This window comes from Pochonia chlamydosporia, chromosome 6, assembly GCF_001653235.2.
Source record: "Pochonia chlamydosporia 170 chromosome 6, whole genome shotgun sequence".
NCBI classification, from domain to species: domain Eukaryota; kingdom Fungi; phylum Ascomycota; class Sordariomycetes; order Hypocreales; family Clavicipitaceae; genus Pochonia; species Pochonia chlamydosporia.
The window spans coordinates 1532409-1558060 of NC_035795.1; the positions used below are offsets into that span (position 1 = coordinate 1532409).

Here is a 25652-nt window from a genome sequence, read left to right on the forward strand (position 1 = left end):
GTTATTGGAGGCAGTATGATATGACTCAACTAAAAGCATTTCAGGGTGGTGGTTGCATTTGGAGGCGTTGACTTCTTGCTTTTTTCAGTTCTTCTTTTATTCCTCTTTTTATGGTTTCTGGTTTTTGGTTGACGGGATTTATCAGTTTCCCCATAATTGGGACTTTGAGATCTGGGGTTGCGTTGCATGGCTGGCTTGTATTGCCTGCCATGTATATGCTTGTCCCGCCTGCCATACCCTTGGCAGCACCCGGCTTTTCAAATTGCATCTTTTCTTTTTTTTTTCTTTTCATCGTTTTGTTTTTCCTGAATGATAGACCGAGGTTTGGGAGTTGTTGCTGCATTACTAGACTTCGATCAAGATAGAAAGGGCGGTGAGTCGGCTTCTGTGGTTTTCCGGCGGGCTATGACGACTTTATGGCCTGGACTGATCAATGATGTTTTCGCTGCGCTGTATCCGGCAGTTTGTGTGCACGGGGTATAGTGGTAACAGGTTGCACGCAGGACGGTTCGGATGTAGAAAATTCGTGTTTGTTTTGCTTACCGCAATACGTTTATATGTTAGACAGATGCAATGATCACGGATTTGCTGATGATGTTTCAATCCCTTGTATGTGAATGACGAATAGGTGAATCGTTTTTTAACAGCGACTCAGCAAACTCATGCTGCTGGAGCCTGGTGCTCACATTCAGAACAAATACAGTTTACTACTCGTACTCGTCCCGGTCCGCTCACTCTGACGCTCAATCATTTCTTATCCGACTTGTCAACCGTAGTAACTTTGGGTGCCCACTTCCACAGCTCCTCCTTGTCCTTTTCCGAGGGGGTATAGCCAAACTTTTCTTCGGCTTGATCAGATAGGTAAAGACCAACAACGCCCCAGGCGATGATGCCAATGCCAACGCCCGCTCGCGTTTTTGGAGACAGGTTCTTGTATGCTCTACGCCAACATTAGCCGAAGTAAACGAGACAAAGCAAGTGTGTCGTGGATTTGACTAGGTGACACAATACGTCTGCGCTGCTTAACAGTGGTGGACTCACTTGAGCATGGCTGATGGAGATGGTGGAAATACGAGATAGGATGGTTCTTATGGCATCGTTCTACTCTGCTGGTGATTGTTAGTGTTGGCGCGTGTGGTCGCAGGAGTAGGCGTAAGGTGTATTGTGAGTTGTCTTACATTGGGGTGGTTCTGCGGGATGAGGCAGTGGTTGGAATATGAGGAGAGGGTATACGGATCGTGGGAGGTTGAAATTTGAGTTGAGAGATGCCAACATTGTTTGGGTTCAGTGGGTCTGGATGTGGTTGGTAATAAAGTACTTGCTAACAGTATTTGGTGTATCTTGGTGGTGGCTAGGATGAAGTATACTTGTGCTCACTGGGAGGCTGCCTGCTGTCAAACATCAGCTGTCTGTTTCAACTTGCTTGACTTGGAATAATCACAGTTCAGGCAGCAAAAGCTACGCATATATATGAGAAGGAAAAACTCAATGATTCTGTTTCAACAAGGCTCCTAGGAAACTCTCCAGCGACAGGCGTACAGCCAGGCGATCAAACTGCGGTATGGACGTCCAACAATGCACAACAATTCACAACCTCCCATTCGAACTCATCAGCAGCATCGCCAACCATCTCGACCTCCAAGACTTTAAAGCCTTCCGCCTCACAAGCCGTCTCATAGCCCAATCTACACGGAGCCTCCTTGCCAGCGAACACTTCAACGGACTGCTCTGGCGACCAGACGCCGCTCGTCTGTACGAGTTGTCACGGATACCAGAATGCGCAAGGAGAATACGCTCCGTCACATTCAACTTCGCCCGTTTGAACGAGTACAAGGCCCTCCATGAGTCATTCAGCCACCTCTCCCTCGCGGAGCCGGGCTTGACTTCCGAAATGCTCCATGGCAAGTGGGAGCAGTATTTCGAGACGCAGCGACAGATGAAGGCACTGGGTGGGTTTCGGCTAGATTTGGTGAAGAAGGCGTTGGGAGGGCTGCCGTCTTTGAAGGAGCTGACGTTGACGTGGACGCGGTGTCCGTGGAGAAGGGACACTGAGCCGTGGAGGCTGTTTAGTGCGGATGTGTCTATTCGGATGGCTAAGCGGGAGGTGTTTGATGTGCAGGACGCGGTTTTGCGAGAGCTACGGAACGCGTGGGTAAGGTTGGATACGTTGAATTTGGAGCCGATTCCGCTGAAGGGTCCGGCGGGCGAGTTGTATCCTGGTGGTGAGGCGGGATTTTCCAGTGTGGACGATGGGAGAACGGATATTTTGCAGGTGTCTGGCTTTGATTTCTTCAGGGGACTACGACGGCTGAATCTTGTGTTGCATAGAAAGTCGGAGGATGTGTTGGAGGAGGGCTTGCAGGCGGTGCTTCGGCAAACGGCCTTGAGGGAACTGCGGTTGGAGTATCTTCCTTGGGAGAGGAACCATCCTTGTACTTTGTTCCTGGAGGGGATCTATCTGCCGGAGCTGAATGTGCTGGAAGTTAAAGGGCTGGAGGTCGGGTTACGGAATTTAGCTGTGTTTCTGGCCAGACATCGACGTACATTGAAGAAGTTGAGCCTGCGAGATATGAAGGGAATACCTCATACAGGGGAAGACGGTGACATGAGTGGAGGTTCGGGGGATACAGAAGACATGGAGCTTTGGAGAGTGAAAGGTGATAGTGGCATAGTAAGGGTGGACGTGGAAACGTGGGAGGAGCTCTTTACCATGATGCGGGAGACGCTTGTAGAGCTGGAGGACGTTGAGGTTAGGGGAGGGTTTACTGATCCACTGACTGGTAGGAAGTGTTGGTTTTATTGTGATCATCTTGGAGTACCGGGGGATGAGTGGTCGGTGTCTGCGCTTCCGTTGGAGAAGTATTTGTTGGATGGGGGTGAGATGCCAGAGTTGGTGTTTTTGAGAGAGGTGTGATTGTGATGGGAAATGGGGAGGGTGATGTGTGCTTGCGGTGTTGGGGAATGGTGGGATATTAACCTGTCTTGTTAGCGTGGTGACTTGAGTGATTCTATTAGACGCAGAGGTTATCAATCGTCTTATAGAGATATTGACCTACTATTCAGTATAGGTCGCATGGCAGTCACGTCAGTTAGTAAATAGTCCAGCGTACATTGACAGCTTCACCAAAGCTATTCAAAGCGTCGTGACATGTAAACCCACCTCAACTTGACACAAATCTTTTCTCACATGAAAATTGCAATCTACTACTCACATTGTAAGCACACGAGGTCTCATTACAATATGCAGCCAAAGAACGTAGACTTGCACATGCACAAAATATCATATCTACACCAAACACATCCAGCACCAAAACCTCGGAAAGAGATTCTCACTCGGAAAGTTCACATCATCAATCCGCATCCCATCAAATCCAATCATCACCCTCTCACCTCACCCGAGTGCTGACTGTGACCACCACATCCCAGCATGTCAGCAACCTCCCATCCATCTCACACCAAGCTACCTCGGCAAGAAGTGGGCCATCCTATCCACCATTTAAACATAAACCATTCCCATTCATCATCCGTGTAAGAGCTCACCACAGCTCACACCAACAAGAAACCTCCAAAATGGCAAAAGCACTCGGTCCAAACGACGCAACCGCCAGGACAGCCCAGCCCTTCCAAGCATGGGACATCATCCGTCCTTCTCTCCACGCCCCTGGCGGACCATGGGGATGGACTCACTACGGCATCTACATCCCGCATCTCCCCCAACCGTATCAGTACCTCAATGTAGTGATACTAGTAAACCTAGTTGACCTCTCCATCTTCAACCACGCCGAATTCGCAGACGGACCCAAGGCGGTTGTCCAAAATCCAGAACACCTCACCACTTTGATGACCAGCACGGCCGCCAAACACCACCACTTTGTGCGCGGCTACAATTCCAGTACAGAGTGCTCGTTCCCCGACTCAGGGACACCACTACGCTGGGGGGACGAATTCACCATGGAGTTTACGCCCTCACACAAGGCAACTATCACGGGATCCTTCAAACAATGGGCGTACAAGCTCGAGGTCGACATCACGCCCCAGGCAGTGTGGTTCATAGCCACCTCTTTCTACGAACACTTTAGCCTGCCCATATCCGGAACGGCCACTATATCAGGAGAAGTAATCCCCATATCAGGATGTATCGAATACGCACGCTGCAAGCCCGCTCCCGGTCTACCGTTGGGGATACACGCCAAGGTAGCCAGGTCGACGGACTACTTCATCTACCACGTCGTGGAGGTTGACGACAGACAAATTCTGTGGGGGGAGATGCGCAACGCGTTCGTGCCGCCCCGGAAGTTTGTGTACGTGCGGACAGTGCCGGATGGAAAGGTCATGGCGGCGTATACGACGGAGTTGAGTGTCGAGGTGACGGACGGAGGAGTGGTGACGGATTCAATGGGCAGGAGGACGAGGATGCCGAGAGAGTTTAGGGCTAGCGTGGTGGTGGAGGGGACGGTGGTGCTTGAGATATTGGGGAGGGTGAGGACGGAGTTGAGGGATGGGGCGGGGAGGGGGTTCGTGGGCGGGTATGATGCTGTTGTGAGATATGAGGGGAGGGAGAGGGGGGGATGGGGGATGTTTGAGTGGGTGGATTTGGAGTTGCAGGAGGGGAGGGAGAAGGGGAGGGCGAGTTTGTAGCCGGTGAGGTTGTAGATGTGGTTGGAGATGGAGATGGGGTGAGTGGTTGGTGTTGGTGATAAATAGTACCCTGAGTATACCGCTTATTATGGTGAATACTTTGATGTCAGCGTGCCTGTATATATGTTAGTTTGAAAAAGTAGGGCTTTTTAAGGAGAAGTGTTAAATCTCGATGAAGTTGACGTTGATGGTGACTTGGCGAACAGTTGGTGTTGATGAGTCTGTTGCACCCCCAATACGACAGAATCTCATCGTCAAGGCGAACAAAGACGCAGGATTTTATTAATTTCCCAACCAGCTCACATTTCAAAGTCCTGTAAACGGGTTGTAAGTCAATTCAGTAACATCCCAATGTTGCACGCAGACTCTCAAGATCCAAACCCAGAGACTCGCCAGCCACTCTCCGAAGCAATAAAATTAACAAAAAAGAACTGCCCGCCAATCAAATTTAAACATATTGCAACAAAAATCAACAAAAATACTCTTTCTCAATACACAAAAAAGTCAAAAAAAGAATTACCAAGACTGGGGTTCGAACCCAGGAATCTCTCGATAATGGTGGTTTAAGAAAGGTACTTAAAACCATCGCCTTAACCACTCGGCCATCTTGGTATCGTCAAATTTTCCCAATATTTGCGTTATAAAGACCTTCCAAAAATTGGACCTGCTTTGACGGCCTTTTGGGCCTGTTGACGTGGAGGGAAACTGAAATGCGAAACCCAATTGCACTGCTGATATACCCTCTTGGGTAATCAGGTGGTGTGGCCCTTTCTATTCCTAGTTCAGCTGGCATGTTGCGAGGACATCTAAGCGACAAGGTCTCGGTGGTGTTGTCCAGTGGGGCCCACTGAACAACACCCTGTGTCAACTGCAAATCAGCCCGAACCCGGCAGACACCTGGGTGTAAGTGACAAAAAGATCAATTGATTGCAGTCAGGACTCAAGAGGACCATAGGCGACGCGCAGTCTCCCTAAACACCCACTGACTGGAGAGAATACTTTTCGCCTCAATGTTGATCCAGGTAAAGGGGCCACATCGAATCTAAACGCGAGCCACCGGCGCCGATCGGCGACTAACTGTCAGGTCCGTCCATATTGCCGAGTGCCCCAAAGTCGGGAAATCCTGGCCTAGGCCTCATCTTCCAGGACCAGGGGTCTTGCAGATGCAAGGGTAGATGCATCTTTCGATTTTACCCCGTGTACGGAGTATGGCCATCTCGGACCAGCGCCTCAATTAAAACGATGGGAAGGGGGACGGAATAGTCGTTGCTTCCGATGGGCTGGTGTGCGCAAACAAAACACTCCAGATTCTGTTAATCCCTCCATGTCCCAGCGCGATATTAAATACAATCCTGGTTGGATGCATTCTTGCCATACGGAGGCGCAGAGTTCTGACCTCCATATCAGGACTTTTCGGCATCAGCCATCCCAAAGGACCTTTACGAATATTGCTCTTCTCTCATTTGGTTTGCAAATTATTTTCATCACGCGCCAAACCCTGATCTGCCATTGCTATACCTCTTTCGATGGTCCAGCCAGCCAGACAGGGTTTCCCATGAATGAGATGAGATTAGATGAGATGCGGGCCTGGTTTATTGCCCACTGCTCTTGAAAGCAGGCTAAAAAACTTTAATCTGCCCTGCTGCTCTCTTCATTTGCCTTAGTTTGAGTAGGAAGCTTTCCCACTCAGTTTATTGCTGAGCTATCGTAATTTAGCTGTTAGCAACGAGTGCTCCATATGATGAAACGTTGGAAACAGCCAAGACAGCTTGATGAAAGACCCCTAGTTTGCGCATCGCAACTATTACCAGACCAGATGCACTTTCGTCTTAGCGTAATTGCATCGAAGCATCATTTTTGCTTGTGTACAGCCCTTCGCCGCCATCCGTTGCAAAAACAATGTTTGGGTTGACTCTTGGGAGCTTGATAGTACGGCGTTCCTAGAGGCTAACCTATCCAACGTCAATGGCTCTAATCTCGGCACAATTTGTAACTTACATGATCATCCAAGGTGCGCAAGACGGCATGAATGTGCTCGTGGCTGCTCTTCAAGGTCAGGGGTTCTACACAATTCCTTGGCTTGAGCGGCCGAAGAGGGTGGCGCCGGAGCTAAACTGACTCTACGGGGAACGGCGGGCAATGTACATCATGCCGTGACGCCAGGGGAAGCCATCTTGCAACCCTTTCTGCACAAACATTTGCTTTGTAAAACATTTTCTAAAGCCTATGATATGTGATGGCGGGTGCACGGCCACTCCAAGGATGAGAGGTTTGAACCAATGGACAGTTCATTGGGGTATGGAAGTATGGACCTAACAAAGAAAACATGTTCTTCCTATGTCGTATGGTAAAGATGCAGGTAAGGCAGATGCCAAAGTAAACCTGACGCTGCACGTCAAGAATCATGTGCCCAGAATTTGGACGTTCGCAGGTACCTCGAACTCAAATGTGACTTCCTATAGACCTTAAGCATTGAATCTGTTTCATCACCAAAAGTTCGACACTAACGCTGGTTAAGATAATAATAGCCCATGGACGTGGACCTACACAAAGTTCAAGTTTGAATCAATCAAGTGATGGGATTATTGCTTTCATATAGCAGCATGCCTGAACAGGATGTGCGTTCGGCCGCAGTGACTTCGCAACAGGTGTGTGCACCAAAGGCAATGACTCGGAAACGTTGAAGAGCAGATGATGATACTGGTGGTGTGTGAAAGGTCGATAAAACGCCGGCAGCGTGATTGCCAATCACATGTATCGCGAATGTCAACCAGCTACTCTGCATTGATGAATCTCAGTTAGTACTCCTGATAACACGGCTTATGAAGAAGAATCAAAGCTTTTGTTATGGTGCGTGAGCAATCAGCCATGCTGTACCATATCAATCAGGAATATGACAGCTGTTTTTTATTCGAGCTTCAATCGTCGTTCTGTCTCGGAGGGTATTCGTGATCAAGATTCCGGACAGAAGAGTTATCAATGTATTCCGAAGCCAGCTGGTTGAAGAGACCATGTCCCAGAATAGTGTCGCCTCTCGGTTTGGGTCCAGACCTGTCAATGGGTCGCAATTTGCTATCCATACTTCACCAGGCATGCAATTTCCTGGTTGGTGGCTGCAGAGGCAAGATGATGGTGCCGGAGCCAAGTGGGTAGACCAGCTTCATCGCGTCTTTCTCGCAATACAAAAAGCAAACACGATGCTGACCTAAAAAGCAACAGTTTCTCATGGAGGGGCAGGGAAAGCAAAAAAAAAAAACGAAGAAGACTCCAAAGACCCTCCATGTCCTGCTTTGTCTTGACTAGAGTATGCACTTCAAATACCTGCCGCGAGTCGCTCTGCAATTGGGGTTACATGCGTGTCGTTAGTTCAGGGGTAGCAAGACTGGACGTGTGTTTTCTTGTCACATTGTCTAACATTTTGGCGTAAGGGCGTGAAGCCAAACAAATGAAAGCATTCCAAAGGCTAGACACAGGCCAACTCTTGAGCAGTGGGATTTGAAGCGAACAATTGGGCCTCACAAGCCACGCTTGGCCCAATAAGTGTCGTAATAACCTTTGCAATCCGGTACAAACACCCAAACGTGCAAGGCTGCGATACCATTCTTGGTGAACAAGAAGAGCAAACCTTGGAGAGAATACAACTCATTTCGCGTGAGTTGTCGAGTCTCGTGATGGTATGAGAGAAAAGGATGATTACAGTGGTATTCATTTCACCCTCTTCGTACTTTTTTGTGGTGCCGATTATCAATCCTTCTTGACGGTTGTCTTTGTATTGGCGGGAGGAGCATGACGAGCCCAGGCAGCGATGGCCGGCAGAGTCCACTGTGCACAACATGCATCCATCACATTAGGCGGACAGTTCGTGCATCACAGCCGGTAGCGGTACGGTAATCTTGACAAAATGCATGGTGCCCTGTGCTCTTCGTTCCCGTATGTATGCACAAGGGCGGTGGGCGATCGGCAGACGCCTTCGGGACGTGATGGTTGGGTGTGTTTGAAGCTGGGTGAGACGCGGAGAGCCGCCATGTCTCTAATTTCATGTCTGCAATAGAGAGAACAATACCCAGCACAAGGCATCGCTGAATTTCGCCGCTCTCGGGAAACGTTTTCGTTATTCGTTTTGCCCTCTTGCAGCCTCATTGCCGGCGAGCTGTAACCCAACACCATCGTGCCAGATGTTAGCATTGATGCGTTGTACTGTGCAGCCAGCTAATATTACTCTCTCTTAGTCGTTTTTATGTACTGTACCTCGTGCCTGGTGCGGTCCGTCCGTCGATGCATGGAGTCTTGCGTGCTCAACGCCGCACTGCACAGGAGCGACGATTATGTGAGCTGTGCATCAGGGAACCAAGCAGCTTGACCTTGACCACCAATGCTCCAATTGACCCCATCTGTCAAGGCTTTGTGTGTGGCAGGGGCAGGTGTCCACGGGATCCTGTCATTTGAAATGAATGGAGCCACGAAGTGCGACGTGCAACAGTCGATGGAAGCACGAAGTAGTATTTTATAGAGTGCAGTACGCCGGGCAGCCCAGCATTAATCAAACAGAAATACCTCATGATGTTATTCAATACATGAGGGGCGTACGGAACTTGGTATCGTTTCCCGAATTGGGGGAGTCTGGTGTCTGGTGTGTTGTAAAACCACCCCTGACAGAGATGATTGTTGGCAAATGTTTGAAGAAGGCAAGCTTCTGGCATCATGTTCGTCACGGACCAAACGAAAGGTCATGGAGGAAGGCGTGGCCAGTGCCTGGTGCTGCCAGACGAGCTCTCGGTCAACTGGTAGTTCCAGTGCACGGCCAAGTTTGGTCAAACAGAGCCTGTTCTGGGTCGTGGTTGCCATTGCCGTGTCCCCGCAAGCACCTCGGTTCGCAGTCTGGGTGCTTTTCAGGCTCCCGGGCACGGAGTCTGGCAGTCTGGTGCCGGTATTTGGCACTCGACGCAGACAGCGCCCCGTGCAGTGCCCACCAGTAGCCCCACTATGCATGTGGTTTTGCACCCAATGGGTCTAGTACCCACCATTTGACCCAGCCAACAGCCCAGCCCAGCACAGCACCGGGGCACATCAAACCTGACTCCAATGTTGACCTGACCCCTGCACAGATCAGTTTGATTGATCCATGATTGATCCATGATCGCGCTTCGGGGCTATCACTCGTGTCAACGTCACCTGTGGCACCCCCCAAAACCTCCCCTGCCTCGCCCAAACCAGACTTCGATGTTTAGTTGTGTGTCAAGAGTCAGATCTGGTCTGGTCTGGTGCAAAAAGTATCGACTTGCAGCCCTGGCCTGACCATTGAAAACCGGCTTGAGAGACCGATGGCCGCATGCCGGCTGCCCTTATGGCTGCACTTTGGCCGAAAGATACCTAGGTACTTGACTGGATGGCAACAACCTTGGAAGATTGCACGACTTTGAGACGTCACGGCCGGGGGGTGGCACATTGCTGTCCATGTCTACGAATTGCTCATACCTTGTGCTGCCGGCAGGGCAGGGCAACAAAGCACTGCATGTATGCACAAAATAAATGATGCAAAAAACTTGGTCGCCTCCCGGTTTGCTCTAGTCAGATCCCGTAGTGTCCATGGCATGATCCCGGAAATAACAACGTTCACTACTTTACATATACTTGTTAACTGAGAGGTGAAAGAAGGACCAGGCATGGATCAGACCCCAGCCGTTGACATCCACTGATGTTGTGGCTGTACTCCGTCCCAGGCCGGGCAGTAAACCTGCCAAGTCCCTGCCAGTGTTCAAACTTAGAACATTTGCCCACTAAACGGCCCACAAACGATCAATGATACCAGAAACCACCAACTGTCCAACTGTCAAGTCGAAGAGTTCTGGTGAGGGAGAGTGAAAAGTGGCTTTGACCAACCCCCCTGGCCGCGTGTGCCGTCAAGTCAAAGCCTGGTTCATTGTGGTGTTCCAGTCCCACCAGCACACCCCCTTCTAGCACCCTCCAACCCTCCAACCCTCACACCCCTCAAGATCATCCATTTCCAGCGCCATGTCCGGCCTAGAGCCCGCCAGGTCGAAAAAATAACCCAAAACTTGACCCAATGAGTGGCTCGGCAGCATCCATTCATCATTCTCCGTATCAAAGGATACTTTAGGTTTCGCTTGGTTAATTACTAGTCGCCAGCCGGCCTGGCTGGATCGACCAACATCAATCGTCTCTCCTCCTCCGTCACCATCGACTTCGCCCATCGTCGACTTGGGCAGCAATTCTGCACACCAGGCTGCTTTGCCGGGCCTCCCTTTCGACTAGACCATCAAATTCTTCCTCTCTGTCGTGTCATCGCCTGAGCGACGACGGCGACGACGACAGAGAGGCGCTTTGTCGCCATTGCCCGCCATGCAGCGCGTGTCAGCCTTTCTGCCCTCGTGGGACAAGCGAAATTCCAATTCCAACTCCAACTCCAACTCCAACTCTGTTGCTGCTTCCGCTGCCGCAGCTCAAAAACCAAGCGGATTATTCGGCTGGGCCGGCCGCAACAACAATTCCAATAATAATAACTCCTCGACAAGCAAGCAATTAGCCCGCATCAATGTTGCTGCTGCCAATAATGGCCGGGTTCAGCGGGAGGCCTTCTGGCCCTCAACACTCGACATGGAATGCGTCAAGGCAGCACGCATTCTAAAGTCATTTTGCTGTACGCCCGATCCAGACAGTTTCTTTTTACGATTGATTTTGTTGTTTCGCATCTGAACAACCTACTCCCCGAGCGCAATGCGATTTGCTTTGTTCCAACCCGCTGACGTTTCATAATAGCCGATGGATACCTTGCTCCAGTAGATGGTGACAATCCAACACCAACTTCTGACGATCAAACTCCCGTCACAATCACTAAAAAGATACCCAAGCGTATAATACAAAATGCCGCTGGCATCGCAGTCTTCACATGTATGCGGAGCGGGCTCTGGATGACTGGATCCGGCGGCTCCGGCATTCTTATTGCTAGAAAGTCGGACGGAACGTGGTCGCCGCCCTCTGGTATCATGCTCCATACCCCGACCCTCAGCTTCATAATCGGTGTCGACGTCTACGACTGTGTTCTCGTTGTCACAAACCTTTCTGCTCTGGAGTCAATCACCCGACCCCGAGTAACCCTCGGGGAGGATATCGCTATGAACAATGGGCCATCCGTTCCCGTGGATGCCGACGATGTCAAACTCACCTGGAAGGATCTCGACAATACCGTTTTAGCCTATATGAAGGCCCGGGGTCAATACCAAGCTGTCAATCTGCAGGGCTGCATTCTTACCGAACGAGCCAACGAAAACGAACGCTTCTACGGCGTCGATGTAACGCAAATGGATATTCTGGCCGGCAATGTGGCGCGACATGTTGAGGAGACTAGACCGCTATTCGAAGTTATCAAGATGGCTGAAGGTCGAACAGACTACGACAAACTCATCATTGAGCAGACCGCCATCGAGTGCGCCCCCAGCGACGCTGTCATTGCTACACCAAAGTCTACCCCGGCCTCTCCGCGTCCTGCTTTTGGAATCCCCAAACCTGATGATCCTGACCCATTTGGTGTCCTTGCGTTGGAAATGGCCGGCCTCGAGATTCGGGAAGCCGGCTCTCGATTGCGACCAGCAAGTAGCCAATTTGAAATCAATTCCAACCCTCGGAGCCCGACGCTCTCCAAGTTTGGACGCCAAAGTGTGGATACTTTTGTTAGCAAAAGCAACCGAGCCAGTGTGATGTCTTCGCGCACTGTAAAAAGTCAGATGACGGATGCAGGGACACAAACTGGTGGTGGTACAGCAGAAACAACACCTAGTCCAGGCCAGAGTGAGGATGGCCACGAAAGGACCTCCATTGACCGCATACCGGAGGCGAAAGAGGACGAAGAAGTCGACTACACCACCGTTGATTTCTCGCCTCTGAGACATCTCAGCCAGCAGCACTCCATTGATTTGGTCCTTCCCGAGGAAGAGCCTGCCATTCCTCCCAGGAACAAACTTCGGGCTTCTATGCAATCATCCCGCCAAAGCACAGAAGTCGACGTGTCAACTAAAGCTCCAGCCAAGGAGGAGGAGGAGGAAGACGAGGCCGAATATGACACCAACGATGCTGACGATGAGGATGACTTGGATGACTCTGACGAAGAGCCAGTTGTGTTCGAGGTGGCCCAGGTCCAACCTACTCGGACGACGGCAGTCGCCTCACGAATGATTCAGGCAAAAGGCAACGTGGTTAATATTCCCAAGCGACTCCCGCCCCCACTCCCTACAAGGAGCCCAGCGAGAAACTCGAGATCCATGCGAAGCGATCTGGGTGCTGAGGCGTCCGCGGTCTTGAGCCCCCTGCGCCAGGCGTTTAGCGAAGCGGACCTACGCGCTGATGAAGACGGTCCACAGGATGGTCATGTCCAACGAAATTCGGAAAGAATTGAGACAAGCAAGTCTGCTGATCTTAGTCAAATTCAAAGCAAGAGTGTGGACAATGTCGACTTGAAGGTGAACACGGAGGTAGCTGGGCAATCCGCAGAAGAAGCTCAAGTAGATGAAGGCGTTCAAGTGACACCTTCCATCGATGCGGTCATTATGCCAGGTGCTCTGCCACTGGATGACTCGATGGAGAGCCTTGCAAAGAGCGGCGAGGTGGAAGCGGAAACAGGGTCGAGGGAATCCGAACAAGTCCAGGCCATCTACCCAGAAGACATTCCGCTGCCTGATGATACAGACGTTGAGGACTTAACCTCCAAGCCTGACGCACCAGAATCGGACTTTGCTTCGGCTGAGGAGCGAGTGACGGAGGATGATGAGTCCATCAAAACTCCTGTTGACAACTCAGACTCTACTACGAGCAAGAAGCACACCTCTTCCATCTACACTGGTATGACAGAAGACCGTTGGAGTCTCGACCGTTCATCCTTGACCACTCCTACCTCCGAACGCCCATTGTCAGTGGCCGAGTATTCAACCGAAGAAGACACTCCAAAGAAGGCTGCCCGAGAGGCGGGGTTGGAAGCGGAAGCGCATGAGAAGAAGCAGGCGACCAGCAATCCGCTCGAGCGGCCATCTCAAACGACGATTACATCCGCTTAGAACCGAAGAGCGAGATAGAGAAGACAATGAAGTTATGACGCATCACTATTCCGATATTTCGCCGGAAGTTATGGTTGAGAAGACATGAGATTTTTAATTCACGATATCTATCGGTAATGTTTGGCGAGCTGTTTGGCGAGACCTGTTCAAAAGTAAATGAGGTCCTCTTCATATTGATACATATTTTCTTTTGTTGGGAGTAAAGTGTAAATTATTTACGGGTATGGGCTTGACTAATCATACCTAAGTCCCGCTCCGCTATTGCAGCTTGGGACAAGGCGTTTGGATCACTTCTGCTAGGCGTCAGACTGCACACAGGGCACCTAATGGGTTTTGGGTTGCGCTTCGTGGCACCTTTTGAGGGGTTTTAAGCATTCGGGTATTCATGTGCTATTGGGGATTTGGGAGTGAAATGAATGAGCGACATGTCAGGTCACTTGAGGGGAAGTGAATGGAGTTTGGTATGGGGAGTTTAGCCAAGTGTTTTAAACTGAGATTTACAGTGGCATTTCCCTAATAATGAATGGCGGTATTTGAGGAACTGCTTGTGACAGCCTGACTTGCTGGCTGACTTTTACAATGTGCCATGTACCACTTGATGACTTTTTGTCCTTACGTGAGGTATTCGTCCTCATTGTTGACACCATCCTCCCCAGCATGCCCAACTCATTCCAAACGAACCAAGATATATTTCTATATTTATCACTTCCAAGCCCGCAATCGCAATCACCTGCCCGTGTTATTGCATTGTCGCTGGCCGGAATAATTCACACCGTCTTACCCTGCAAGACGATCCACCAACAAGGGCTGACGCTTATACGCAGTCTGTTAAGCTTATTTTCACCGCATTCACCGGACCGCCTCGAAATCTATACGATTGGGCGACCGGCCATGTTATTTTTGCAAAGGCGTTCTGGACTGCCCCCGATGAGCGGTTAATTAACACAGTCCGCCTTCGTATTGCGTATTCTAGCAAAAAGACTTGGCATTGCAATGTAACGTGCAGATAAGTTGGCTCATATGACAACTCAAGGGACTTTTGGAATACTGAAACTAGGATCAGAAATACTATAAAAGACAAACGATCTTATCCTGCAGTTTGATATCAGACTCAACTCACACACTTTACAAAACACAATCTTAACACATCATGAAGCACTCCTTTTTGCTTGGCCTCGCGGCCGTTACTTCCGCCGTCGACGTGAAATACTACCGAAATGAATGGTGCGGCGGTATACCTGTTTACGACCTCAATCTACGCTGTGGACCGAACGACTTGCCCACGTCGCCTCCAATTGGGGGTATTCAGCTGCTTAGAACGAATGGGATTGTTGTTGAGTTTTATGATAGGCGGGACTGCACGGGTCGTCCTTGGTTTACGGATGATGGGAGGGGAGGGTGTGTTAAGGATATGCAGGCTAGGACAAATTGTTTGAAAGTTCGTTGTTAGCTTTGTGGTGTGAGGTGGTTCAATGTTCGTTTAGGATGTGTAGGTTGTGTGTATTTGGCTGTGCTAACTTGCACGTCTGCCTTTTGATGAGAAGGGGTATATTTGGCCAAAGAGACTGGATGAGATTGGGGGGTTTGGGCATAGGTGTTTCAGGATCGAAGCTGCATACGCTGGAATTGCTAAATGAGAAAGATTGGAATATGTAGCATTGTTTCGTTAAGCGCAAAAAAAAACATGTTGTTTGCACGACTTTTATCTTGATATGTGATGAGGGTGTCTGATGCTCCCAGTTAGTACTATCTGGCCATCATGTGCCAACCACGCACTGCATGCATAAAATTCTCAGCTCTTCAGGATTAATAAAGTGTTAATAAACCCCTAATAATTCAAGATTGTATTTTCATTCGTTGACATCGGCCGGACAATATTGGACAAGAAAAGCACTTATATCTCAGGTGAGTCAGCACAGCCACATCACCAGCCACATATCCAACTTGACCGCCACAAGGCTGCTCCAGTCGCGCAGAGACCCCAAGCCTCGTCGCCAACAAGCTGCACTCAGGCAATTGCATTGCAGCATTTCGCGACAACCTTCGCGCATACGGCCACGCATCTCGACCTACACCCGGCACAACGTCCACGACAACCAATTCTCCCCTACACGAAGACGGCACGCGACTCCGCGGAATCGGAGGGGAGTTTCGTTGCCCATCATGTCGAGTTCACAGGCCAAATGGCGCGAGGAGCAGATCCTGATCATCTGCCCTGGCAGCAAGACAACCATGGCGCAACTGGGCTGCACCGAGCTGACGCCTCCTATGCACCGTGTTCCCACGAGAATGTTCAAAGATGGCGATGAATGGCGGCCGTATTATACCTTTAAGCGCACAAAGGTCGTCAATGGTGTCGAGCAAGAGGAGTGGGTGGAGGATGTAGACGAAGACAAGGGTGCTACATATCCGATTCAAGGTATGCTGGAATTGTAGCCCTTTCAAACATCAATTGCGGCTGAGCTGCAATAAAGTATTCCCTCGGGAGAGATGTAGCATCGGAGAGAAAGCTAACATGCTCAACATCAGGCGGCCGCATCGTCCAAATGGATGCCTTCCTAGCCTTCCTCGACCATGTCCACAGCTTGCTCACCACGACCTACCACAACACGCCCATCATGCTGATGGCATCTCCCCAGTGGACAAGACCTGACTGCGAAGCGATCGCCCAGTACATCTTTGAGAAGACCCGGACGCCTGCTCTTTGCATGATCCACAGTGGTATCGCGACGCAATACGGCCTCAAATGGCCCAACATGACCGTCATTGATATCGGCTTCGAAAAGGTCGATGTGACGGCAATTCACGACGGACGAGTTGTGAACCACATTGATTTAGGGTCATCAGGCACCGACAGTCCCATAAGCGGAGGCGAAGTCTTCACACAACGATTGCTGAAATTGTTGGAGGGCAAGAACTTCAACCACGACATGGCCGAGCAGTTGAAGAAGAGCACCATTTGCGAGGTTCTCCCCTATGCCGGTAATGAGCAGAAACTCGTTGAGCTGCCCAAGGATAATGCGCCAGCTGGTGCTCCCCCAAGCGCTGCTCCTCCAACTGCTGCTGCACCACCCACGGATGCAAGCAAGCCTGCTGAGCCTCCCAAGCCTTCAGATACTGGTGCTGACGAGAACGGTGAAAATGGAGATTCTAACAACAACGGTGGTGACGAAGATGGCGTACTAGATGTTGCTGCCATTGTTACCAGTGGCCAGACCAAGGAGTTCCTCGCTAAGAAGGAAAAGGAGAGGGAAAAGGGCAAACCCGGCCGTAAACCAAAGGTTCAAGATGCCGATGCCGCCCCAGCGAAACCCGCTCGTCTCCCTAATTCCAAGAGAAAACTAAACACTTTTTTCTACGAAGAGATCATCCAGGAACTGGTCCCACCGGAGCCAAAGGAGAAAGGCACAAACGGCACAACAGAGACGACAGCTGAGAAGCCCGCCTCAGAGCAGCAACAGCCTCCCAAGGAGGGCGAATCTACTTCAGCTCCCGTAGACGGAACTGCTCCCGCATCCAACACCGAAGAGACGACCGCCAAACCCGAGGAAAAACCAGCAGAACCTCCCAGCGACAGCGCTCCATCCGCACCAGCACCCGTCCCAGCAACCGAAGAACTCAAGCCCGAAGCCGCCAAGCCAGAAAGCACCATACCCGACACCCCAGAGTACAGACCCAAGCGCGTCCGTCGGGACATCGAAATCGGCCTGGAGCGATTCACCTTTGCAGACCGCTACGAAATCGACCGCATCGTCACCGCCATCTACCGCACCATCCAGGGCATCGACGACATGTACATGCGCCCCCAATGCTGGGACAACCTCGTCTTCGTCGGCAACGGCTCCCGCCTCCGCGGCCTCAAGGAGAACATCCTCCAGACCCTCAACGCGCGGCATCTCATCTCCCCGTCTACCGCCACAATGTTCACCTCAGAACTGCCCTCCAACATGGCCACCCCTTCTGGCACGGGATCCCAAACCCCCACCGGCTCCTTCACCGGCGTGCCTCACCAGCTCTCCACCAGCGGCGTGAACCCCCTTCTCCAAGCTGCCACAACAGCCAGCACCCTCGGCGTGGGAGCCGCAGGCGGTACCGGCGCAGCAGCTACCCCTGCTGCTGGCTCTGACGCCGCCGGCCCAGCGGGCCATCACTTCCACAGCCAAACGCCCACGAGTATCAAGACGGCTAATCTCCCGGGATACCTGAGCGAATGGACCAAGAATGGTTTCGAGGAGGCCATGTTCCTGGGCGCACAGGTCGCTGCCCGAATTGCATTTAGTCTGCATTCTAACATGGATGCGCAGAGCATCGAGGCCCAGCGACTAATGAGTCTCAGCAGAGTAGACTACAAGTATGTTCCCCCCCTCCTACCACATGGACATGTTTACTGACTTTTCACAGCGAGCTCGGTCCTAAGGGTATCCGAACACACTCTATGCTGAGCTAGGTGTCACAAGAGGGAACTGGTATTGGAGTTTTTGATTTCCACGGAATAGGAGTGTTTTTGAAACTTTTTTGAAGAAGGTAAAAGGGGCTCGATCTCAAGCGGAGCTTGGAAAGCGAGATGCGGGTGTGGTCAGACATGTATGATACTCAGGTTATATTCATGTTTTTGAAAAGCTCTTTTGTGGGTGTGTGTAATGACATGATGCAAACTGAGATGTACGATGTTTCGATTCATTACTATCCTGGTATGCAGCATCGCCGAGCAAACGACTTACTATGAATTCGAACACAACTACCTTGTAACCTATATGCCCGAACTGAGATGAGAGGGTATATTACAAAACCATGTAAAATTCGAATAAAAAACACGTAGATGCAATACACGTCTAACCGGCTGCGTTGCGAGCCTCCGCCTCAAGGGCAGCTTGGTGCCAGTCCGTTTTGAGGAGGTATGTGTACTCAATGATGGATACGCTATATTCGTTAGCATGAACAATACATATCAGTAGGGACGCAGGTACTCACACTATCAAACCGACCGTCACGCCCACCCACAGACCCTCCAGCTTCCAGTCCAATCCAAAGGCGAGGGCCAGCGAGATGGGCAGCGAAATCACATAGTAGGATATGAGATTCGCAGGCCCACCGATTGATTGCTTGCCAATACCGCGGAGGAGGCCGTGGGCTCCGGCGCCAAGACCGTCAAAGAGCTGCATGACGGCTACGAGGGGCAGTACCCGTGCAACCGCTTTGATGACATCGGGGTCGTTGGTGAAGAGGATGGGGAGGTGGAATCGGAGACTAGAGAAGATGGTGACGTTGAGGACGCCGAGGATGCAGGCTAATACAACGGTCTGGGATGAGTTAGAAATGGTGTGCATGGAAGAGTGAAGGGTTGATGACATACCACTTTGCCAGCGATTTTGGCGGCTTCGACGAGTCCTGCGCCCATGAGGTTTGCCACTCTTGTAGATGCGGCGATGGACATTGGAAACGGAATCTGGTAGGAGATACTGGATAGAGTGACGAGCACGCTCTGCGCAGCGAGGTACTCGGTGCCAAACTGGCCAGCGAGGAGAGTCATAATCTCAAAGGCCAGCCATTCGGCTTCCACCATGATCATTCCCGGGAGGGCAAGCTTGATCATGATCCACCAGTTTGCAAAGATGCGCTTGCTGAACCCACCCCAGCACTGTCTGCCGTCCACAAAAACGACATACAAAATGAGCAATATCGGCAGTAAGCTCTCCGTGATGGCGACGGCAATAGGCGCGCCGACGAACCCCAGGCCAAGATGCCACACGAGAAGCCAGTTGATGAAGATGTTGATGGGTGCCGCAATGAGGAGGACGTAGGTGGTTGCGCGGAAGAGGCCCTGCGCCTGGGTGAAGCGTTTGCCGACTTCGAAGAAGATGACGCCGGGGATGCTGGCAATCATAACTTTGAGATATAGCGCTGCCAGACGGGCTGTTTCTGCGTCTGGGACGACGTAGACGAGGAGGTGGCCGGCGAATAACCAGAGTACAACGACGGGGAGTGACAGGAAGAGGAGGAAGCAGGCCATGCGTTGGCATTGCAGTCCGACGAGGTGCTTGTGTCCGGAGCCGTATGCCTGGGCGCAGAGGGTGTCTAGACTGGTTGCTAGGCCTTGGAATGGTGCAAGACAAGTAATTGCTTGGGACATGTTGGCCACTATAAGTCGGTGTGTGCATTAGTTGGTGTTTCAGAAGTCGCTGTGCTGTGTAGATATCTTGTTCTGGATGAGACGGAGGGTAGACTTACATGACACGGCACCCAGCTCAATCTTGCCAATTCTACCGACAGCAAAGATACTAGCCACATTGATAGAATACTGCAAGAGAAAGGTAATAATGAGCGGCCAGGAATACGCCGCAATGGTCTTCGTTTCCCTCTGCCACGTTGTTTGAAGACGTCCAGAGGCAATCGCCTCCTCCCACTGCTGGTCTAATTGATCATCGCCTGATGCAGATCCCACATCAGAGCCCTCCCCTCGTCCATTCAAGAGGGGTGAAGTTTCCGTAGGTCGATAGCCGGGTGATTCTTCGTCGGTGCCCTCCCGGGGGATCCTCGTACTAAAGAGTCGTTTGTACAGACGACGTGCAAAAGACGGCTTCTGTTTCTGGTCTCCATGCTTTGGCGGCAGCACATGGTTATCTCGCAGCAGGCTTCTCTCCGCATTGCGGGACTGTTTCCTCTCCAATGGCGTCAAGATGGGCTCCTCTAGTGGTTGTGCGTTGAAGACTGGCCTCGTGCCGCCGTATGCAACGCCGCTGGGACGACGATACATGTTGTGCGGGGCATGTTCACCATCCACGAAGCCTTCCACAGCGGTTTCATCGTAGTCATCGTCGGAACATGCTGCTATGTCTTCTGCGAGAAAGCGTTCTGCTAACGGGGAGCTGGACAGGAATCTTTGCTGGGCTGAGGACGATAGCATGTCGCGACGGCCTGGTGAGCTACTGATTGGTCTGCCGCGGTCCATCTTGACTGGTGAAGGGCGTGGGTGAGCACCGTGCAGACTGAAGCACAAAAAAAAAAAAGGTCTTGATAATTCGCAGTCTGCTTTAGCCAGTTCCCCCAACTAATTGCCCAATTGAACTCTTAGTAAGGACTCAGGGCAGATTATGACGCTACCCTGTTCTGTTTTCTATGAGATGATGCAAAAGGGACAGCAGATGGTGTGAGAGGGAGAAAATTTGAGATGGCAATTGTGATGAGATTGCTGGTGCAATCTGGACCAAGATTATGACTCTCCAGAGGTGTGCTGGTGTCACAAACCACAGAGACAGCAACGGCAGAAGCAACAGGCCGAATTCAGGTGCTGCCAGGACAACGAGTTGACGAGAACATGGACGGAAGGGGAGAGAAAGTAGCACAGAATCGTAGCTATTTTCTTCCCACAATGCCGGGGAAGGGATGTGAGCGTTGAACGGCACACCGTCGTCGTGTGATTGTAGCAATGAATATCCAAATAATCAATGTTCCATGCGGAGAAGACGAAATCCAAAGTCCAAAGTCGACCATGACCAAGCACAGTCAGAAGGGAAAAAAGCTAATGGAGTTTTCCTTTGAGCTAGAGTGCAGTGGCTAAAGTGGGCCTAAAGATGATGGCTTGTCAAAATGTGGACAAAAGTTGGAGAAAACCCGATGACGGGACCCGCGCATTTCATTCAATTGATCTTGGATCCAGCGGTCAACGCCACAGACTGAGTGACATGAAGACGACATGGACCCTTGGGAGTTGGAACCCTGGTTCACGTCAATCACATCTCGTCGGCCAATCTGCAGTCTTCTCTTCAATACAGCCTCCGTAAACCGTATTCCTCTCTGCATTTACTGAATCAACTACGATTTTGAAAAATACCATGACCAAGTGTTCCCCCCAACCAGCCACACCCCAATTACCACCATCACTCTAGATGTCTTCCCTTCATGAAGTCAAATCACCAACCCATTCGGCGATCGTGTATGGCACGGTAGATCTAGTTCATGTCTTGGCTAGCAACGCCATGTGTTCATGTATCCCGAATTGAGGCATGACAGCTTGGCAGGCAGGATATGTACTGCAGTCCATTCACCGCAACCCCATGACATTCTGATGCTGCAGCCCCTCGACCCGGCTGGTGCATTTCCGTGCTGCGTAAGCCATTGAGTAACATAGTCCGCCTGATAAATTGTACCGTGCGCTTGACGCTGTACGACACCATCATCTCGTCTTGCCGCTGCAGGTTGCCAGTCCAGTCTACATGTACAGTGGCGTTTGCGGCATGGCGCGCTGCCGGTCGGCGTTGGGTAGCACCGCAATCCTGGTGAGGAAAGAATGTGTCTGAAGTTCACCTGGTTGCAGAACCTTCCCAAGGATCTCGAATGTATCTATTGTATTCAACACAGCCGTTCTCGTTTTAACTTGCGCCGACAATGCATGGCTGCAGCATAATGCAAGACTGATCTTTCGAAGCACATACCGAAACCAACAGAAGCATGCGAAACATTACATAGCCGTTATGGAGAGACTTGAAAGCCAACGCCGGTTCGACGGCGGTCCACTTCGACCAAGAAGATGGCCGGTAGCCACAACCACCATTTTGGCATAATCACTCTATCCATCGGCGGCCGAGGTGGTCCGGCTCACTGTGATTCATTGTCGCAACCCACGGCACCTCTCTCGCGCCGTACCCTTGCAGTGGCATGCTATAAGGAATCCTGATGCCAATTAAGACCTCGTCATCATCAGATTTGGGGATAGACTTTTCGTTTGGAGTATCGGATTGAAAGGTCCCAACCATCGAAGCTTTGGGTCCGAATAGTTCTGGCCATACCAAGACACCAATCTCCCAGGATGCCACTCTGACCTCGCCAGACGGTTTCGCAGCTTCACCCCACGCCTGTTTTGAGATATTGGCAGATGTAAGCATAGCCCAATCTATCGATCCCTCGGCATTATAGCGAATATACGTTTTAATATGTGGAGCTGCCCCGTCTCGTCCACCGTTGCTTGCTCCGGTTTCAGTTGATGCGACTATGCCAGGTCAGACGACAAATAAACACTCGGCCAGTGAAAAGTCACAAGCATTGCAAATAGGACTCACCAGTACCATCCTTGCTGTCATTTGCCCAGTGGCAAAAGATGGGCCGTAAGTAAGTCAGTTGTTGAGCTTGTTGCGGGGACTGGATCTTGGTATGAATCGAGGCGCCAGACGCATACCCATCAAGTGATTTCCTTATTTCATCCGCGGTAGGAAATACAACCTTGAATTTTGGTCTTGGTAGCGTCTTCTTCTTGGATATCGCGAGTGCATCGAATAGCGTTTTCTGAAGCCATGTGTCCTTGGCACCCAAGGTGGCAATGGAAGATACTTGAGTGACAATCTCGGCATTTCCTTCCTTGCATGGGACTGAACTTAGATACCGTCTGGCGGCAGACCAACCATACGCCGTATCGGACAGGTCATGTATGTCGTGCTTCCCGGGAACACTGGCTATCAGTGCGCCTTTAACACTAGAAAAGTCGTACTGGCTGAGTTTGTCTACCAATGGTCCACAGGTGATTTTCCTACTGTCGTAGGCTCTCAAGTAATTGATAAGATCAGCACGGAATCTTTCGCCGCTTCCAATTTGCAGACTCGAGTACTCTGGTGATTTCTTGGATTCGGCGGGCAACTTGGACAAACACGGACTTCTCCAGACGGCATTGGTCATATTCGTCCAGTCTTTTGGTATCATGTTGGCTGTGTGGATGATAACCTCGGCTGTGTCGTCGTGACGAAAAAGCACCATCATCTTTGAGTGATGGGTGCCAAACATCTCGGGCATGGGGGCCACGTGAAGTTTCACATTACTGTATTCAGACGCTTCCATCTATCAAGATAGATTAGTAAAAGGCTTGAGATTGCAAAAAATGTGCAAGCCTCGGGGTCACAATGGCGGTTCTTACTGTCAGAGCCAAGCGATTGGCATCCTCTCGTTTCCAGAAACCATGGACAACATGAACATCCACCAGGTGCCTTGTATCCTGGTCAAACGCGTCCATTAAGAATGGAATATCATGCAAGTAGTTGAACTCCCAGCACTCGCTGATAAGAGGATCGCCCAGGAGATCCTTGAGTGTGACTGCATCGCGGTTAAGCTCTTCTGGAAGGTCCCTGATCCAGGTTAGTTGCCAGGGGGATGCTAGCCGTCCAAGTTCGCGACGCTGACTCTTCCGAGGAGGGCTAATAGGAGTAGATAACGACCTGAGCCGGTCGCCTTGCTCCTCACCATCGACTCGTTGCCGCTTTCGAGGGCCGTCCATGCTGCCGTTCATTGAGGAGCGCCTGCAGGGCCCAGGGTGTACTGAATGGGGAGAGACTTGACGATATGCTATTGAAAAACAGTCGAAGTAGAGCTTCGAGGCATAATTAGAAAGCCTTGGGGAGGCAATTGAGATTCTGGCATGTGTCAGTCAACTGCGCTGATGATTCTTGCAGCTGGTAAATGACGTTAGATGCCTGGTTGTGGTAGGATGAAGCAGCCTGTAGGTTCTAAGGTGCCGTACGAAGTGGATCTGCCGTGATTATGCGTAAAATGTGGCAAAAATACGGCGCCTTTGCAGATCTATGAAAGCGCAGGAGTTTGAAGGTACAGATAACTATCGAAGTGCAAGTTACAAGATGTGAATACGCATGTGTCTTCAATGTTGCTGGTGTCTGGTAGTTTTCGGGCGATCCAATCAATTCGCTGTGGGGGCCGTTCAGTGTTGAGCTTCATATGTCCCGGTCATTCAATATTATGTATGATACTCAACCACCTCATAGACATTCAAACCACCACATCATGCATCGAAAAAAAAAAGTATTAACCGGGACAGGAATCGAACCTGCATCTTCTGACTACTAAAGATACTATAATGATGCTTTGTGTTGTAGCCAGACGCTCTACCATTGAACTACCCAGTTAGTAGGTATGGTACTAAACAACCTTATAAACCTTCCAACCACCACATCACATGCATTGAAAAAAATTATAATAACCGGGACAGGACTCGAACCTGCATCTTCTGACTACTAAGAATACTATAATGATGCTGCGTAGCCAGATGCTCTACCATTGAGCTACCCAGTTGGTAGGTATGGTACTAAACCAATTTATAAACCTTTACCAACCAGGGGACTTTGGCAACCAAACCAGGATGCCACGTCACGGTAAGGAGGTTCCAGTGTCAGCTTGTCTCTTCACACAGACGAACCGATATACGGGATAAAACTCGAGTGCTGGTTCTTACCTGCTCCTCCAGCAGTCGGGCAGCTGCTGAACCCTCGACAATTAGAGTATAGTAGCTCCTATTCGTAGTCATAAGTTGATGGTTTCCGCCAGTTTCTTCAATGACAGTGTTTCCCTCAACTATTGCCTATCGCCACGAAACATTTGCAGTAGCTGGTCCTTCGCTTCAAATTCCCTGGTAAGAAACGGCGATTCGATCGCCAGTCTAGCCGGTGTGTTTCCACGCTTGTCCGCCGCAAAAACCTCCGCGCCATGTGCCATCAGAGCAATTGCCACACCGACGGCACCGTGATATGCGCCCAGTGAAGCGGTGTTCCATTGCGTCGGACTGTCCAGTGCTGTGTATGGCGATGTGAGTGCTGCCATGGTAGCTTGAGGTACGCTCATCGTGGTGAGGTGAGAGAGTGCGGCATCTGGTGTTTTGTTGCCTCTTTGAAGCCCACGAGGATACGGATACAGACTCAAAACCATGCGGCTGCTTGACCGAGTCAAGGCGAAATCATGACCTTTTGAAGCATGACAAGTCTGTTTGACGAACCGGAGCGGGTAGAGTAGATTTCAAGATGTGAGGCTGCTGGTGCCAGCTCCCGCGGAACAGCTCTTGGGTGAATTGCAAGATGGCTGGTGTCACTTCTCGCTTTGACAATTATATCTGATGTGATCTAGCGGGAAAACATGAAGAGGGTTCACAATGTTGTCAAGCCATGGTTAAACAGAGTTGCT

The 25652-nt window shown here is 50.7% G+C and overlaps 8 protein-coding genes and 3 non-coding genes across 11 annotated transcripts; 4 read left to right on the forward strand and 7 right to left on the reverse strand.

Moving 5' to 3' along the window:
• Nucleotides 1-747: 747 nt before the first annotated feature.
• On the reverse strand, nt 748-1049 carry VFPPC_16441 (hypothetical protein; the record flags this gene model as incomplete). Its single annotated transcript, XM_022429020.1, has 2 exons — nt 748-940; nt 1042-1049. 2 exons carry the CDS (start codon nt 1047-1049, stop codon nt 748-750), a joined length of 201 nt encoding a protein of 66 aa, XP_022284217.1.
• Nucleotides 1050-1561: 512 nt separating this feature from the next.
• On the forward strand, nt 1562-2914 carry VFPPC_09099 (F-box domain, cyclin-like protein; the record flags this gene model as incomplete). The annotated part of the gene is made up of 1 exon (XM_018287695.1): nt 1562-2914. One exon carries the CDS (start codon nt 1562-1564, stop codon nt 2912-2914), a length of 1353 nt encoding a protein of 450 aa, XP_018140802.1.
• Nucleotides 2915-3570: 656 nt separating this feature from the next.
• Nucleotides 3571-4638, forward strand: VFPPC_14536 (hypothetical protein; the record flags this gene model as incomplete). Its single annotated transcript, XM_018292304.1, has 1 exon — nt 3571-4638. The coding sequence occupies one exon, from the start codon at nt 3571-3573 to the stop codon at nt 4636-4638; it is 1068 nt and encodes a 355-aa protein (XP_018140801.1).
• A 517-nt stretch (nt 4639-5155) lies between these two features.
• Nucleotides 5156-5250, reverse strand: VFPPC_17317. Its single transcript has one exon. It is a non-coding gene; the product is annotated as a tRNA-Leu (tRNA).
• Nucleotides 5251-7519: 2269 nt separating this feature from the next.
• VFPPC_16440 (hypothetical protein) lies at nt 7520-7732 on the reverse strand (the record flags this gene model as incomplete). The annotated part of the gene is made up of 1 exon (XM_018294193.1): nt 7520-7732. One exon carries the CDS (start codon nt 7730-7732, stop codon nt 7520-7522), a length of 213 nt encoding a protein of 70 aa, XP_018140800.1.
• A 3266-nt stretch (nt 7733-10998) lies between these two features.
• VFPPC_09098 (LAS seventeen-binding protein) lies at nt 10999-13703 on the forward strand (the record flags this gene model as incomplete). The annotated part of the gene is made up of 2 exons (XM_018287694.1): nt 10999-11296; nt 11416-13703. 2 exons carry the CDS (start codon nt 10999-11001, stop codon nt 13701-13703), a joined length of 2586 nt encoding a protein of 861 aa, XP_018140799.1.
• A 2163-nt stretch (nt 13704-15866) lies between these two features.
• On the forward strand, nt 15867-18150 carry VFPPC_09097 (chromatin remodeling complex subunit (Arp9); the record flags this gene model as incomplete). Its single annotated transcript, XM_018287693.1, has 3 exons — nt 15867-16122; nt 16233-18054; nt 18105-18150. 3 exons carry the CDS (start codon nt 15867-15869, stop codon nt 18148-18150), a joined length of 2124 nt encoding a protein of 707 aa, XP_018140798.1.
• A 385-nt stretch (nt 18151-18535) lies between these two features.
• On the reverse strand, nt 18536-20652 carry VFPPC_09096 (MATE efflux family protein; the record flags this gene model as incomplete). Its single annotated transcript, XM_018287692.1, has 4 exons — nt 18536-18623; nt 18675-19003; nt 19057-19841; nt 19932-20652. 4 exons carry the CDS (start codon nt 20650-20652, stop codon nt 18536-18538), a joined length of 1923 nt encoding a protein of 640 aa, XP_018140797.1.
• A 1612-nt stretch (nt 20653-22264) lies between these two features.
• Nucleotides 22265-23973, reverse strand: VFPPC_09095 (tyrosyl-DNA phosphodiesterase; the record flags this gene model as incomplete). The annotated part of the gene is made up of 3 exons (XM_018287691.2): nt 22265-22689; nt 22760-23528; nt 23605-23973. 3 exons carry the CDS (start codon nt 23971-23973, stop codon nt 22265-22267), a joined length of 1563 nt encoding a protein of 520 aa, XP_018140796.2.
• A 531-nt stretch (nt 23974-24504) lies between these two features.
• Nucleotides 24505-24604, reverse strand: VFPPC_17316. The gene has a single exon. It is a non-coding gene; the product is annotated as a tRNA-Cys (tRNA).
• Nucleotides 24605-24675: 71 nt separating this feature from the next.
• VFPPC_17315 lies at nt 24676-24770 on the reverse strand. The gene has a single exon. It is a non-coding gene; the product is annotated as a tRNA-Arg (tRNA).
• Between the last annotated feature and the right edge of the window lie 882 nt (nt 24771-25652).